This window comes from Sciurus vulgaris (genome assembly GCF_902686455.1).
Source record: "Sciurus vulgaris genome assembly, chromosome: 1".
Lineage (NCBI taxonomy): Eukaryota > Metazoa > Chordata > Mammalia > Rodentia > Sciuridae > Sciurus > Sciurus vulgaris.
Genome location: NC_136461.1, coordinates 211315549 through 211332078, shown reverse-complemented (window position 1 = coordinate 211332078; position 16530 = coordinate 211315549). Strand labels below are relative to the sequence as shown.

At 62.3% G+C, this 16530-nt stretch overlaps 1 protein-coding gene across 1 annotated transcript; it reads left to right on the top strand.

The window, feature by feature from the left end:
- The first annotated feature begins 4822 nt into the window (after window positions 1–4822).
- Window positions 4823–12052, top strand: LOC306669881 (lymphocyte antigen 6D-like). Its single transcript, XM_079154026.1, has 4 exons — window positions 4823–5021; window positions 6137–6275; window positions 8951–9049; window positions 11816–12052. Exons 2-4 carry the CDS (start codon window positions 6215–6217, stop codon window positions 12025–12027), a joined length of 372 nt encoding a protein of 123 aa, XP_079010152.1. The 5' UTR covers window positions 4823–5021; window positions 6137–6214; the 3' UTR covers window positions 12028–12052.
- Window positions 12053–16530: the final 4478 nt, after the last annotated feature.

Here is a 16530-nt window from a genome sequence, read left to right as displayed (position 1 = left end):
CCTACTGACGTTCCCCAAGGCGCCTCTGCCACATTTTCTAAGCCCTGCCCCTCGGCCCCAGCAGGCTGGTGGGCTCCTCCTCATCCTTCCTGGCCCACCTTCAGCTTCCCCCACCGTGGGCCCTTCAGAACCAGCCTGTGGCTCAGCCGTGGCTGTGGGGGAGGGGCAGGCAGCACCTGCCCAGTGCCTGGGGCTGGGAGGGAAGCTGGCACGCCCTTGTCACCAGCTGCCACCCCTCGCCGCGGCAGATACCAGCTGCTGCCCTGGCTCAGGAGCAGAGCACAGCACCCCTGCGACTGGCTCCTGGCCGACTAGACTGGCTGGGACTGGTGGGGCCGGACTGCTCGGAACCCAGAAGGAGTTCAGTCCCCACCCCACCCCCGGCCTCCGACAGGAGCCAGCAGGGCTCGGGAGGGGCAGCTGGGACGTGTCTAGGCCAGCAACTTGCTGGTGCAGCTACTGTGGCGCCTCGTGAGCCCAGAACCGAGACTGGACCCCTGCAGATGGGCTAAGGGAGGCTGGTGCCCTGCCCTGGAGGAGCACAGGAGGTAGCAGGGGTGGAGGCGCAGAGGCCAAGGAAGAAGCGCAGGTGGCCGAGGCAGGTCCCAGCAACCTGGGCGCCCGATTTTCACCTGAGCTGTCCCACTGGGGAGCTCAGAGTCCCACAGCCTGAACCCCCAGGGCTGTCGAGTCCTTCGTGGGCATTCTGTTCCCCCAGGAAATGGGCATTGCTTTGCTTCCCTGGGTTCTGTTCTGAGGTCCTTTCAATCTTCATGACCCCAGCCAGGGTTCAGCTTGTGAGCAGGACTGAGGCTGGAGATGGGAGGCTTCGACCCAACCACCAGAGACGTGGAGTTGGGCTGCGGGGTCTGAAGACAGGCGAGGCTTTCTAGAAAGAGGGGCTCACCCTGGGAAGGGCAGAGCCACAGGGGGAGACTTGGCAAAGGCAGAGGCTGCCTTTCGCCAAGCAGGGACACAGGAGGGGGCTGGCGCTGTGTGGGTGACTTTGAAAGAGCTTCCTCTGGAAGAGCCTCAGGACATTCAGATGGCCATTCGGGCACCTGATGTTTGCGGTTGATCTGATTAAGAAAGGCGCATTCCATACCAGGACCAAAGAGTGGGGCAAAGGCCCAGCGAGGAAGACGCTTAGCCAAAACAGACTGTGAATTAGGACCCAAGAGCTTATCTGCGCTCTCCCACGACTGTCCCAAGATCAGGACTCAGTGTGTCTCCAGGGTCAGACTCAGTGTGTGACCAGGCTCAGGGCTCAGTGTGTGTCCAGGTCAGTGCTCAGTGTGTGTCCAGGTCAGTGCTCAGTGTGTGTCCAGGATCAGGGCTCAGTGTGTGTCCAGGATCAGGGCTCAGTGTGTGTCCAGGGTCAGGGCTCAGTGTGTGTCCAGGGTCAGACTCAGTGTGTGTCCAGGGTCAGGGCTCAGTGTGTGTCCAGGGTCAGGGCTCAGTGTGTGTCCAGGGTCAGACTCAGTCTGTGTCCAGGGTCAGACTCGGTGTGTGTCCAGGATCAGGCTCAGTGTGTGTCCAGGGTCAGGGCTCAGTGTGTGTCCAGGATCAGGCTCAGTGTGTGTTCAGGATCAGGGCTCAGTGTGTGTCCAGGATCAGGCTCAGTGTGTGTTCAGGATCAGGGCTCAGTGTGTGTCCAGGATCAGGCTCAGTGTGTGTTCAGGATCAGGGCTCAGTGTGTGTCCAGGATCAGGCTCAGTGTGTGTTCAGGGTCAGGGCTCAGAATGTGACCAGAGCCTGGGTTCAGGCCAGGCCTAGAAGTCAGAATACCCATCTGGGGACAGTGGCCTCGGCACGTGGTCTCCTCATTTGCCTCTGTAGAGGAGTCACCGCCCCGGCTTCTCTAGGCCGGGAGACGGTGCTGCACGGCCAGGCCAGTGCTGGGTGGGCTCTTCCTGGTGCACAGGCAGTAGGTCCCCCAGCTGGGCGAAGGAAAGTCGATGACTGCCCCGTGCTCTGCCAGCCACGTAAGCCCACCGTGTGTCGCTCACCTTCGGGAGACCTTAACTCGTTTTTTGTGAACTTTCCATTTCAGGTCGGGTTGAGTTCACAGAGTGGTCGCAGAGACCGTGCGGGCAGTGCCAGCCCCGCCCTCAGGTTCTCCCCCCGGCCTCTCACCCCGTGCTCCGTGTATTGTGTTGGGTGAACCAACATTGCTGTTCTTTTTAAGGACAGTTCAGACTTCCTCTGCCTTCCCCTGGGTCCTCTCCCTCCAGGGTCCCATCCAGGACTCTACATGACACTTACTCACCATTTCTTCTTAGCTCCCCCAGAAGGTGACTGTTGCTCAGATGCCCATATTTTCCATGACCCTGACAGCTCTCAATACTGGTCAGTAGTTTCCAGAATGTCCCTTGAGGAGGCTGAGCCTGGTGTGCCAGGGTGGCTGCTAATGGCACAGGGGTGATGAAAATATTCCAAAATCAGGTGGTGACCATGGTCACACAGCTCTGGGAAGGTGCGACAGAACCACGCTCTCCGCTGAGCTGCTCCTGAAGCCGGCCAGTGGGGTCTGCGGAAGACGGCCCGCAAGGTGCTCCTGGTCCTCTGCACTCACCTCGCCTCGCCCCAGACCTGCCACTTCTCTGCCAAGCAGCACCCCTGTGTGGAAGTGAGGTGCTGCGGACCAAGACCCGAGTGCTGGAGGGGCCCCTGGGCCCCCTGTCCGTCTGCGGGTCCTCAGCCCGTGACCTTCCAGTAGTCGAGTGCTGCACTGCTCGATCCTCTGGGTGACAGCTGGATGCTGGCAAGCCTGGGGACAGCCCTGGTGAGAGTGAGCCCGTGCCGCTGGCACTGGTCCTCTCTAGGTGCCCTTGCCTCTCCCCCAGGGAGGACCTCAGATCCGCCTGTGCCGGCCCAGGCCCTGCACTCCTGTGGGGCTCTGCTGTCCTCAGCCCAGGGGTCCTTCGTGGGGTATCTGGGCACAGAGCCCCCAAGTCCAGGTGTCCAATCCCCCGGCACAACCCCTTTCCACACCTGCCACCAGTCGAGAGGCCTGAGTTCAAGGCTGGCTCCCTTGTCCCTGTGATGTGAGGGAGCAGGCTGCTGGCCTAGCACTGGGCCTTCAGTAGCCGGACCAGCACATGCTGCTTAGGGGCCCCTGATGGGGGCGGGGGGCACCTAGTGGGCACAAGGGGTGCTGAGAGGTTTCAGGGCGTTGGTGGGACTTAGCAGGCAGCAGGTGGAGAAGCAGCGGGTCTTCAGGGGCCGTCAGCTGTGAAGCATACAGCCCGGACCCTCCACGACCAGGGTTCTGCATGCGTCCAGCCAGCCTGACCACACTGGGAAGCCGGCGTGGAGACTTCCCCTCACTGCAGTCCCCCCACAGAGCTGTGTCACATCATTCACACTGCTCGGTGCCAGAGGTGATCCGAGGTGACTCCAGGGTTCAGGAGGAGATGCACAGATCGTGTTGAACTCTGCACCGTCCAGCACCATGCCTTGAGCGCCCAGGGTCCCGGAACCAGTCGCTGCAGAGACAGCAAGGGGCGCTGCCTCCCGTCCCAGCTCAGTAGGGAGAGTGCAGGAGTCTGTGCAGGGGAGCCAACCCGCACGCCTTCAGCCCCAGCCCCCTGCACAGGTGGGAGCAGGCCAGGCGGAAGCCCCGGAGGGCTTCAGGAGGGAGAGAGCAGAGCGGCCTCGGCCCCACCTCACTGGGAATCCCGGGGCTCCTAACGGGATCGGGGTCCTTCCTGGCAGTGGGCCTGAGCTCCTCTGGACTTGGTCGGGCCCTAGATGTCTGACCAGCGCAGCACCCCGCTCGTGTCCCAGTCCCATTCCCTGCACATCCCTGGTCCTAGGAGCCCTTTCCCTTGTGGGTGGCTCTGGGAGTGGAGGCCAGTGCTGGCTGGGGAGGCCATGGGTTAATTATGGCCCTGCAAGAGTATGGGCTACAACTAGCGCACACCCAGCTCGTAAAAGAGTGAGTTTCCGATGCCTGATTAGCTTAATGAGGAGAGGTCACAGCAAGGCTGCAGCCTCCGCAGGCCCCCAGCCCCACCCAGCCTCCAGCAGTCCCTGCCTCCAGCTTTCCTCTTTCCCCCTTGGGGGCTGCAGAACCCTTGCCCTTTGAGATTTGTGGGGTGCAGCATTTCTCAAGTCCCTCTCTTAGAAGAAAATTTGCTTCAAAGTTTCCTGACAATATAGACCCCAATTTAAGACCCTTCATATGCAGCAGGTATAAACCCAGCTGACCGCCAACACAGGTTTTGGAGTTCTTCAGGTCCCAGTTTGCTCTGTTTGGGTGGCTTGTCCTCCACGTTGAAGGACCCACCAGGCATCTTCTCCAGGCAGTTCAGCGCCTGCCCTCACTCCTGCCCTTGTGGGTCCCGCCACATACACAAGCCACCCCAGGCCCCTGTCCCTCGCTGACGGAGGGTCTTCCACCACCTGGGCAAGGAAGCCTGGGCCTGGGCTCCTACCTCTCCCTGTCCCTCCTCACAACACATGTCCCTTGCACTCTGGGGCCGCAGAGCCTGTGGTGGTGTCCATGGGCATGGGAGGGGAAGGGCAGGAAGCAGAGCTGGGTGTGAGGAGGAGAGGGGAGCCCGTCCTGATGGAGCCGTCCAGGGTGCGGCGGCAGCTGGCACTGCCTCCTCTCTGGGGGTGTGCTGCCTGCCCTGAGGCACCCGTCTGGAGCCCACCGGAAGGAGATGCCAAGTGGGGCACCTGCTCTGGGTCTCCTCCACTTCCCTCCAGGGCTCGGCTCAGGGCCCGTGCCCTGCTTGCTGCTAACAGTCCCGTTCCATCACTGTTCCCGACTGCCTCCCTGCCCCAGAGCAAGAGAATCTCAGGCTGGGCTGAGGGCTGGGGCTGCATCTGGGAAGGTGCCCAGGCCCCAAGTCCAGTCCCTGTCTCGGGCCAGCTCCAGGCAAGGCTGGCTCTGGGCCTGGGAGACAGCGGCTGCTGGGCACGACCAGGCCTCTGGGGCCTGCAAAGGCTGGCTGCGCTCAGTCACTGTTGTGCCCACCGCCAGGGGACTCGGAGCTCAGAGGAGACATGGAGTGAGTGGGTGGGGTGAGCAGAGCCCAAGCTGCCCATCGTAGCTCGTGGAGGTGCCCTGTCCTGGGAAGGCCTCGTGGTCCCTCACAATGCCCTCTGGTGTGCTCCTGACGGGGGCGGACCCTTATCATTGGGGCTGAGACAAATGGGAGCTCACACACCATATGTACAAACTATGGAGCTTCTAAGGGAATCTAAGTAGTTAAAATAAAATATCACTGACAGATACACTATCCAGCCCTCCTGGAGTGCCTGTCTGTGGAGGTGAATCACCCCAGCTGACCCCCATCTTCCCTCACCTCCCTCCCTGAACCTGACTGATACTCTTTCCACCTGTGGCCTAGCAGTAAGCAGCCAGCAGCTCATCACCCTCCAAGGTGAGGAAAGAGAGACCCTTGGGCACCCAGGTCCCCAGAAAGGGTTTGGAAAGCGGCCAGGCCCCATGTGAGTGCTGGGTATAGGCCAGGAACAGGGGTTAAGAGCGTTCTGACAGGATGGTTTGTCCTTGGGTGGGGTGTTCTGGGCACAAGGCCTGGAAGGGCCTGGAGGTAGGTGTCAGTGGCCCACACAAGAGGGCCAGAGCCACCTGGAGTAGAGGGAGGGTAGGAAGAGACAGGGAGTCCTGGAGGCCAGCCGTTGAAGGGATGGAGGAGAGACACCAGGAGGCCCCAAGCTCCTGCCCCTCAGACTCTAAGAGCCGGCAAGACCCCGTGAACCAATGCAAGCATGGGCTGTTTCCTGTGGCCCCCGGGGACCTTGGTCACTCTGCAGTTCCCAAGCTAACCTGGAAGCCAGACTTGGGGATCTGGTTGAAATGGGCTGCTGGGTGCTCCTGGGCTCTGCCTCAGGAGCAGCAGAACCATCAGCCCCAGAGCTTGCTGGGAGCCAGGGCCTCACCCTGCCCAGACCTCCAAGTCAGACTCAGGATCAGACCCCAGGAAGCCCCAACAGGTGTCTAGCTTTAACTTCAGGGAAGAGAAGCTGCTGGCTCAGGACCAAGGGACAGGCAGAGGTGGGCACAGAGGACTCCTGAGAGCCCTGGGGCCCGGGGGCGGGGCCGAGGGAGCCCGAGGGGCATGAGTCAGGCCAGCCCTGCCAGCCCAAGCTCATCTTCCAGCTAAATTACCAGGTCTGACCCTGGCACCCGGCGGCTGTATAAAGGCACCCTTACGCCGTGGCTCCCCAGTCCTGGCGGATGTCCACCATGAGGTCCCTCCTGGTGCTGCTGCTTCTGGCTACTGTGTGCACCACCCTGGGTAAGTCTGCTGACTGCATGCAGGAGCAGGGCGGGCTTCCAGGCAGGGCACGGGGGGCCTGGGCACGGGCTGGCTCTCTGCCAAGGATGCCGGGTGCTCCCTGGGGCCTGGGCCTGGGTTGGGAGCCACAGGGAGGGAGAGTGAGGCCCCTCAGGCAGCCCCTGCCTGGACACATGTTGCGGCTCTTCACATAGGACCTGGTGTCTGGTACCTTTCTGGCTCTTGTGGAGGTAAAACTCTGGGAGAAGGCTGGGGAGGCAGACTGTGTGCCCAGGCACTGGGGCAAACTTCTATCCCTTTCCCCCCAGGACAGGGGGTACTTGGGATGCAGGACTGTCCGTGCTAAGAAGGAAGCTCCCAGGCAAAACAGGATGACTGGGTCACCCCCACCCGGGCCCACTCTTCCTTGACCCTGATAAGCTGGTTTGGGGACAGAAATGAGGCCAGGGGTGGGAAGGGATGTTCTGCAGCATGTGATTATCAGCTGAATAACTATCACTTGGCGGATAATTAGCCCCATCAGCTTCCCCTGGGGGTGTGGAAGAGAGCCTTGGGGACAGTCCAGCTGGAGGGACACCTTCAGTAGGAGGCTGGGAAGGCAAAGGAAGGGGCATTGGCAAGGGCCTGAGGCGGACTCCAGAGGCCATGACAGAAGTCAAAGTGAGGGCACTTACCAGAGAAGACAGGCGTGCAAGATGCCAGGCCAGGGCACACTCAGGTCTCACCAGTCTCAGGGTCAGGGCACAGCCGTAGGTGAGAAGGACTGAGAGGCCCGAGCCAGAGGTGGGACCTGGCCAGTGCTTTTGTCCTCCAGGGCTGAGCACCTGTGGGTAGCTGGCCACAGTTGAGGACCTACCAAGAGTTAGCTGGGGTCTCTCACCAGCGCCCAGGGCAGAGGGTCTGAAGAACCTCGGCGGGGAGACTGACCTACTGTAAGTCCTTGCTCAGAGGAACCTGGGAGTGCCTCTCTGGCCCCAGCAGTACCACAGACTAGTTGCAGAGAGAGGAGGCAGAAACGGCCAGGGGTCATGGCCAACAGGAAGGCTATTTCTCCTTGGGAGTTCCAAAGCCCTGACACGGGAAGCGTGGCTCTGAGCTTAGGGTGGGGACTAAGCACCTCCCTGCTGTCCGCATAGGACCGTGACCATGGCTGAACATGGGCTGGCCCCTGTGTGGATGGTGTGACCACCTCACTCCATAGGTGGAGCTCTTCAGTGGGAGTGGGTGTGCCTTGTCCACGGAACCCCTGAAGGACAGCCCCGCAGGACACTCCATATGACAGCCTATGGGAAACCTGCAGGGAACTCCCTACAGGCCCAGGCAGCTTGGCCCCCACACCAGGACCTTGTGTTTGGACTTCTTGGCCTCCTGTGCCCCGTCACAGCTCCGGGGTCCTCGCACCTGTACAAACCATCATTTCTGTCCCCAGACTACCCCTAGAAATCCACGCCTGCAGACCCAACTCAGGGCCTCCCGTTCCACATCACCGCCCTCCTCACCCTGGAGACAGAGTCCACAGAGTGGCCATTCTGCTCCAGCCCACTGCAGGTCACACCACTGTCCATGGGCCAGCTGCACCCAGCAGCTTGCTGTCTGTGTAGGGCGACCTTGGCACAGTCCCGCTGGCTGGAAGCTGGGCTGATCACATAGCACCCAGAGCCAGCCATCTCTAGGGCCTGCCAGCTCCTGCCCATCGGCAGCCTGGACAAAGGGCTGGTGCTACAAGCTTTGTTCATCCCAGGGCTGAGGGTCACCAGCAGGCCTCAGGCAGATGGGGCAGGGCCCAGGTGGTTCCCGCCCTCCCACTGAACAGCCCTAAGCACCTGTTAGAGGGAAGATTCTCAGAGCCAGCCTGCCCGGGTCAGGCGTGCCAGCAGCCTCCGAGTTCTAGGCAGCCGTCCCATCCCTGGAGGGACGGAAAGGCCAGAGCCACATGCCTTATGCATTACACCATTTCACACTGTGAGAATTCCAAGATGATTGTGATTCCCATCTCACAGGTGAGATGCCGTGGCTCACACAGAGGGAGATGGTGAGAATCAGAACCCAGCTCACCTCTGAAGCAACTTGCACTGGTCTTGTTGCTCCATGACTGTTGCATTCATCTACCCACCTACCTACCCACTCACCACTCACCCGTGCATCCACCCACCCACCCTTCACCCACCTATCATCCATCCACCTCCACCAACCACCCATCCACCCACCCACCCTTCATCCACCTGTCCATCCATCCATCCATCCATCCACCAACTGAAGTTCATCTGAACTTCTGCTGGTACCACTGATGTGGCTCCACTGTGCTCTTGGTCCCTCTCCAGAGGCAGCTGCAGGGAAGAGACAGAAGATGCTTGAGTCCACAGGTGCTAGGAGGGACATGGGCAGAGGGGCTGTGAGCCCAGCCCAAGGGTGGCCTGTCCACACCATGCCCCACACTTGCCTGTCCCTCGAGCTGACAGCCTGGCACTGACAACCGCAGGGTCAGAGAGGACAGAGTTGGGAGCATGTCCCAATCACCGTCACAACGCCCCTAGCCTGTCAGCCCCTCCGAAGACCTGCAGCACCCCTGGAGCAGGGGGGAGGAGCCCCGAGTGTGACCTTGTGTGGGCCACAGGGCAGGCAGCTGGGCGTTCAGCCCCAGCCCAGCCCAGACTGACGCCTGTGCTTCCCCGCAGCCCGGGCCCTGCACTGCCACGTGTGCTGCGGCCACGAGAACTGCGAGTCTCTAGTGGAGTGTGCCCCGACGGACAAGTACTGTGTGATCACCAGGGCGAGTGAGTACCCTGGGCCACACCGCCCCGGCCCGCCCCCGCACACCCAGCCAGGCCCGGGACAGACTGCCCTCCAGGTCACAGTTGAAACCTGCGAGTCAACGCAGGAGACAGGGCCTCGCACACACACTGACACGTGGGAGACCGAGCCCCATCCCCTCCCAGCTCCAGAGCCCAGCGTTCCAGGACCGTGTGCCTCCTGGATTCTTCCCAGCTCCATCTCAAGTCAGCCATGGCTACAATGACCTCCTGCCCATGTGCCCACTCCCTGAGCTGGATCTCTGCCCTGTCCACTTTGCAGCAGGCCAGCCTCGTCCAGCGCACTGACCACGGCCCTTCCCACAGCGCCGCAGGCCAGAGTTCCTCCTTCCCTGTGCGCTCGGGTTCTTCCCTGAGCTTCCCTCCGAGTGGGGTCAGAGCTCAGGCATGGGGCCAAGAGGTTACAGTGTCAGGAGTCCAGGCAGAGCACAGGAGTAGCCCAGAGGTCACCTCAGGACCTGAGCAGGATAGATGAGAAAGTGCTGCTCACAGTGAAGCAGGTCACCACTGGGGACCCCCAGGGCTGCTAGGCCTGACCTGGTTTCAAGGGATGACACTAGGTAGTGGGGAAGGTGGCCAGGAAGGGGCAGCTGAGAGGAACGAAGTGTGCAGGCAGACCGTCAGACCTTGGTCAGGGCACCCTGGGCAGGCGACGTCGCCTCCGAGCCTGGGGTCCTCTTGCCTTGCAGTTTGCTGCCACCATTGGGATCATGTCCGCGAGGTTCTCCGGCCTGGTAAACGGCAGCTGCAGTGGTTACTGGGCGCTTCTCCAGGCTCCTGGCCTGCGTGTCAGGAAGGGAAGTCGGGTAGCACTGCAGCTCTGGGCCCTTCACTGGGCCACAGCCTCCTCAACCCTGGCCTTGACCAAAGCTCCCCTCTCAGACTCAGAGCCACTCATTTACAGAGGTGTGCCCTGCTCGGGCCACAAGCACACGGCAGGACCCAGAGGGCATGCTCTTACCTCAGGGCCCTGGGCCCCTCCCAGCCCGGGGCTGAAGGGGCAGAGCAAGGCCCCACCTGGAGACACCTCTGCCCCCCACTCCACCCCGACCCTACCCCTGATGTCAGGCACACCCGCCCTGCCAAGGCTGCACGCAATGCAGGGGGTGGCAGGTCAAGAGGATGCCCTTGGTTCGCAGTGGCCCTGTGGACACCCTGCTGGGAGATGAAAACAAGGTGCCACCCAGAGAAACAGGGTGGTGAAGCCTGGAGGCTCTTCTCCCCAGGGGTGCCCAGTAGCTGGGACCCGGGGCCCCTCGCCTGAGCCTCAGGTCTCACAGTCAGAAGGACCAGCTGCCTCGACAGCACTGTGCCTCCGGGGGCGGGGCTTCTCCCAGCACCCTCGGGCGCCTGCTCCCCGCTCGCTCCTCCCTGAATATCCACCCGTGTCCCTGAGTGCCCCGGATGTGGGGATACGGAGATGGGTGCAGGCTTTCCGGTCCTCCAGGGGCCTCGGCGGTCACAGCCAAGCCCGACCATGGTACAGAGGGGGTGCAGAGGCTGACAGGAGGCACTGGAGCAGTAACAGGAGGTCTGGGGGAGAAGGCAACGTCCTCCCGCCCCTGGCCCCCGAGGCAACCCCAGCAGGTGGTGGGCCTCCCTGACTCCTGGCCCTGAGGTGGGCAGAGAAAGGGGGTGCCACCAGGTCAGCTCCCGACCCTGCACCGGCCCTGAGCACTCGCCCGTCCTCTGACCCAAGCCTGCCGGGGCCCGGCTCAAAGGCCCACTGCTCAGGTGAGGAAGCGGCTCAGAGCCGCCCATGAGGGAGGGCTGAGCTCCGGCCAGAGCCAGGGCTCCTCTCTAAACCAGTGCTGGCGAACACACCGGCCTGTCCACGTCGCTGTCCCTGTCCCCCAGCGATTTCTCAGAAGGGGGCTGTGAACACTGCCTCTCTTCCACCTGACCCGTACGAAAGCTCCCTGCGTAAACACTGGCATGAGGACGTGCTAACCAGGGTGCCTCAGAACGAACTCACACTGGCAAGGTGGGAAGGAGTGCCGCTGCCTGGTGTCCCGTCCCACCTGCGGAAGCTGTCCTCAGCCGCTCGAGAGGGTGGCTCAGCCCTGTGGCCAGCAGGCGGATTTCACTGGCCTTGCAGGCTCCCTTTTGTCCAGGCCCAGCCCAGCCACAGCCTCACTCATGACCAGAACAGAGCAGATGGAGGACCCGGGCCCAGAGGCGGCAGCACCCAACCCCACCCCACTACCTCTGGGTCAGTCTCGGAGGAGGCCCCTGGGGGCAGGATTACAGCTCCCCACCAGCTGGCCTGTGCACAGAGGCAGGGCCGTTTCCCCGTGGCCACACGTGAGGCCTGGGGGCAGCGTGCAGGCTGCGGGTCCTTGTCATCCTCTTCTTTACTGCTATCTCAGGTTCCCTCGCGGGTGACGAGGAACTGGGCTGGTGTCTGTCCTCCGGTCACTGAAGCCCAGGGCGGGGGAGTGCTCACAGACACTGGGGAAGGGAGGAGCCTTCAGGTGACTCTGAACCCAAAGGCCACAAAGGTGCCAGGCAGCAGGGGAGAGCGGTCACTGAGGCACCAAGGACCCCACCACAGCGAGTCTCCTGAGGCACCCCAAGGGGCCCCTCGGGCCCCGCAAGCATTCGAGGTCCCAGGAACCTCCAAAGCAGGCTGTGCCCATGGCCCTAGGTGCCAGGTGGCAGGGCTGGGTGGGTGGTGGGGCCTCTGGGCCTGTGGTTCATGCCACCCATGGACCTGTCCTCTCTCCACAGCCAACCCCGGCGGCATTCTCGTCATGAAGTCCTGCGCCCCAACCTGCCCCAACAGCACGGTGTCCTCAGACGGCCGTGCCCTCTCCGTCTCCTGCTGCCAGGGCAGCCAGTGCAACCGCAGCGCAGCCACAGGCCTGGAGGGCAGCCTGGGGACCCTGGGGGCCAGTGCCGCCGCCAGCCTGCTGTGGGCCCTGCTCCACGCGGCCTGGTGAGGGCCCCGCCCGGGTCTCTGCCCCTGGCAGCAGGGGCCTGTCTGCCCCTGAGCAGCTTCCACACCACACTCAGTCCCAGGGGAGGGTCGCGGGCCCGGCTCTCAGTCCCCTCCTCCCAGAGCACAGCCAGCACCGCCCCCGCTGCCCCGGAGAGAATGAAGGGCCGCAGCCCCTGGGTCTCCTGCCCTGATGAGGAACAGCCCGCAGGCTCTCGCAGGGGGCACCTCCAGGAGCCAGTCTGCCTGGCTCCGGGCCTCCCGGCCATTCTGGAGTGGGAAGAGTGCCACAGGGTCCCCCAGCACTCTGCACCCTCACTTCAGGGCTGGGACTGAGGGGCCCAGGCTGGGGTGCACCCCGCCAAGGCTGCCTTAGGGCCTCGTGCACATCCATGGGCCCCAGCCCCTCCTGTGCCAGGAGCAGTGCTGGCATGGAGAACGTGGCTGTGCTCGGGCGACCGCCTTCCAGCTCTGCACTCCTGTGGCCACCCCACCTTCCCTCACGCCCCCTCGCTCACATTTCCCACCCGCCACCATCACAGACCCACCGCCCAGGGCTTCCTAGGGACTCCAAATGCTCACCATGCCCCCGCCCCAGCACCACCGGCCCCTTCCAGGTGAACACAGGCCCTTCAAACAGTCCCTTGGCTGCCCCTGTGGGGATGGGCGGGCACCTTGGGACTTGGTATCAGGCATTGGAACGTGGGGGCAGGGCGTGCACTCACTGGGCATGGGGAGGCCCTCTTCCTTCCCTGAGAGTGCTGTCTTCCGGCCTTCCCCCAGGCTCTCCTGAGACATGAATAAAGTGGCAGAGATGTCAGGTCTGGGGTTTTCTGGTCTTGGTCACTCTTGCCCTCAGAGGGAGGATGGGCCCGGCACCTCAGGCAGCGGGGGGCTTCAGAGAAGGCTGCCGTTCTCCTGCCCCGTGGGGGACAGCACCTGCTTCCTACCCGGGCCTCCTGGTCTACTGTGTGCCCCTAGAGGGCGCCAGGAGCAGTGTCCGGTCAGTCCCAGGGGGCCTCCCTCGGTTCCCTGGGAGCTCTTCTGAGCCTTGGCGTTCCCCCAAGGTGCCGGCATCCTGCGTGACCTTGCCCTCAACCCCGCAGAGTGCCCCTCCCTCACGGTCTGCATCCCTAAAGGCACAGGGCCCTTCCACCCCTCTGACAGGCCTCCCGAGGCTGTGTCTCCTCCCAGGGCACTTTCTGGGGAGCAAAACCAGAGCCCCCACTCTTGCCCAGGACTTGCTTGCCAGGGCAGCAGAGGCCCTTCCTCAGAAACCTGCCCAGGTCCTAAAGGCCATGGCTCTGAGTGTCCCTGTTTCCGGGCCCGTGGGCCTGCCCTGCCCTGCCATGTCCTGCCAGTTGCCACGTCTGCCTGAGTCCCTGTCCTGTTCCTCTGCCCTTTTGGAGTTCAGAGGCTGGAAGAGGTGTCCTTTCCCGTCCCCTACCTCTTTATTCCTCACATCCCTGCCCAGGTGCCAGGGACAAACACAGCTCGGGCAAGTGGAGGCAGGCCTCCTGCCCGCCTGGCGGAGCTGGCTCCCATGGCCAGGTGTGGCTGGGAGACTCCCTAAACGGTGTCTGTCTCCATTCTGGAGTCTGGCAGGCAGGTGTGCAGGCCAGGCCCCCAGCCTCCCCCGAGGCCCCCTCAGCCTCCACCCTCTTCACCTGCCTGCTACAAGCTCACACCCAGAGGGAGGAAGGCCCCCCACCAGAGCCACACCCTGTCCCCTGGCCACTGCCACTTGGTGCCCAGACTCAAGCCTCTTGCCCTGCATGCCCCGAACAGCCTTGCCTGACCTGATGCTGGCCTCCTACCCCATCCTGTGCAGCGGCCACTCCGAGGGGCATGGCTGTGTGGGAAACGAGGGTTAGGACGCTAAGACCTGGAAGCAATGCTTTATTAGTGGAGTCCCAGCCCAGAGGGATGATCCCCAAAGTCTGAGCCCCAAGCACAGCAGGCGTTACTTCTATTCATAAGCAAGTTCGGGGTACATCAAGGCGAGGGGTTGGTGCGTTCTGCACTCCCCATGTGGCGCAAGCTTGCCAGCCGCCAGGGCTCTGGCTCGTGCGGCTGGGGACTTGGACTGCACGAGGTCTGAAGGGTGGCGGTCCCACTCCCTCTGCTGTCTCCTGCTCCTGCCTCTGTGGTTCTCTTCGGCAGGGACCTGCAGCTGCTGCGAGCTCCATGGCCAAGGTCAGGAGGCAGAGCCCCTGTGTTTCCATCCGCAAACCGCAGCCGCTGGCTCTGGAACTGCTTAAGTTCACTTTTTGTTCTACCACATGGGAAGCAGAGGGCTGGGGCTGTGGCGGGGGTTCCAGTTCCAGGCCTCTCACCTGGCCTGGAGCTGTGGAGGACAATGAAGGGCAGTGCCCCAGGGCACTGAGCCAACCCCCTGGAAGCCAGGCTGTCCAGACCCCTCAGGGCCCCAGCCTCCAGGGCCTAGTGGCTGGCCTGATGATGGGTATGGGGCTTGTGAGGAGCAAAATGGGGGTCTTCTTTTCTTAAGGATGGAAAGCCCTGCCCTGCCCTGTTGTCTTCCCTGAGCCAGGAGGGACCCCACCTTTAGGGCAGTGCCTACCTGCAAGTCCCTGGGGAGACCATCAGATGCCGCATGGCATCCCACCCACCTCCTCTCAGAGCTCCCTGCTCCGCAGGCAGGTGAGATGGGGAGGCTGTTTCCTACAGATCTGGGAACACTCCCTCACCTCCAATGAGGAAGCGGGACACAAAGGGCTTCCCAGACCCCAGCCCAAAGCCCCAGGGAGAGTGGGTGGGCAGCCTGGGTTCTCACTGGCCCCGGATTCCCCCGCACTGAGTCAGCACGCACCCCTGCACACCAGGCTCCGTGGATGTGGGATGCCCAGGGACCGTAGCAGGAGAGGCGGGTGGCTCTGTGAGCAAAGCAGCAAGCCCTCGTGGGCCCCCCGTCAGAGGAGAGAGGACAGACCCTGGCAGAGTGCAGCCGAGACTCTGCCCAAGGGAAGACACCAGCCGTGGGCCCAGCACAGCCAAGGCCTGGGGGAAGAGGACGGGTCCAGGGACTAGGAGGAGGCCTGTGTGCTGGGAACAAATGGACACGGCCATCTGCAAGTGGCAATAGGCCTGGCCAGCCCAGGGTGCTAAGTGGGCCCAGGAGGTGGGGCTCAACCCTAAGGCACTCTATCAGGACCAGGCACACCATCCGTCCACCCACGTCCAGAGTCTCGCCCCCTCCCTGGGAAAACGGTAGGGATCTGGAGAGAAGTGGCAGCCCCCACCAGGGAGAGATGGGGCTGCAGAGGAAAGAGAAGAAGGAGGGAGACCAGGGTGGGGGAGTGCAGGACATGGGGAGGGTTTGGATGCGGCCTCCTGGGTCCCTTCTCGCTGCTGAGACTGGTTCAGGAGGAGCCACTGGTATATGTGGGGACAGGAGCAAGCAGGTTGGGACAGTCACTCCTAAAGGGCCAGGATGGGAGGGAGGCATTCAAAGCCCCCAGGAAATCAGCGAAGATTCGAAATGCAGCCAGGACCCCAGCCAGCCCTGAGGTGAGCCTGCCCTGAGAGCAGCCGAGAGTTCCAAACTGAAGGTGCGGCTCGCTAGGCTCTGTGCCCACCCAGTTCATCCTACCTAGGCTGAGTTAGGGCTCCTCCTCTGTCCTGGCACCAGCACCTCTGCCCTGCCAGGACCTGCCAACATGTCCCTCTTACATAACCCCAGATGCAGACAACACATCTTTTGACCCCTTAAGCTCTGAGGACTGTAGTAAGAGACCTCTGGTAGGGCCCAGTATGAGACCTCCTCCTTCCCTAGGGTTGTCACCACACCCAGAGGGGACTTGTAACTACATGCAGACTCCTGGCTAAACTCCCCAACCCCTGCCCCAGACAGAGCACAAAAGTGGGGTCCCTGGGGCCACCAGACCAAGTTCCTCCACCCTGGAAGTTGATCTGCACTGACTCACAGGGGAGGGGTTCCCTGGCAGGGTAGGAACACCCCAAGGCTACAAGGAGGCTCACAGGGAGAGTAAGAAGACCAAGTCTCATCCAGAGGGTGGGGGAGCAGTTGGGAAATGGACATCTGGGCAGGGACTCTGGATGCCATCCATGTCCTGGGCTTGTTCCCATGACTAAGGGAAATGTCATGGTGCGGCACTGCTGGATTCCCCTGGTCTCTCCCAGGCAGCCGATGAGATCCAACCCACTGCTTCTTTCTGGAATACAACCCAGCAGAGCACCCCACTCCTCCATCCCCTACCCTCTTCGACGTCTCTGCACAGACTCTGTCCATACCTGGTGCCCCAGAATGCATTTTGTTTTCTTTATTGAACAAAATAAAGCTTTCAGCACACTCCTAAAAAAGTGAATTCTGTGGAGGAAGGAATGTGCCTTGTTGATGTCAGCATTCCTGCATGCTGTCCAGCATGGTAACCAGCACATGTCTGTTGCTCTTCAAACCATATCTACGGGATGGACAGATGGATGAATAGATGCATGAATGGGTACATGGATGGGGAATGAATAGATA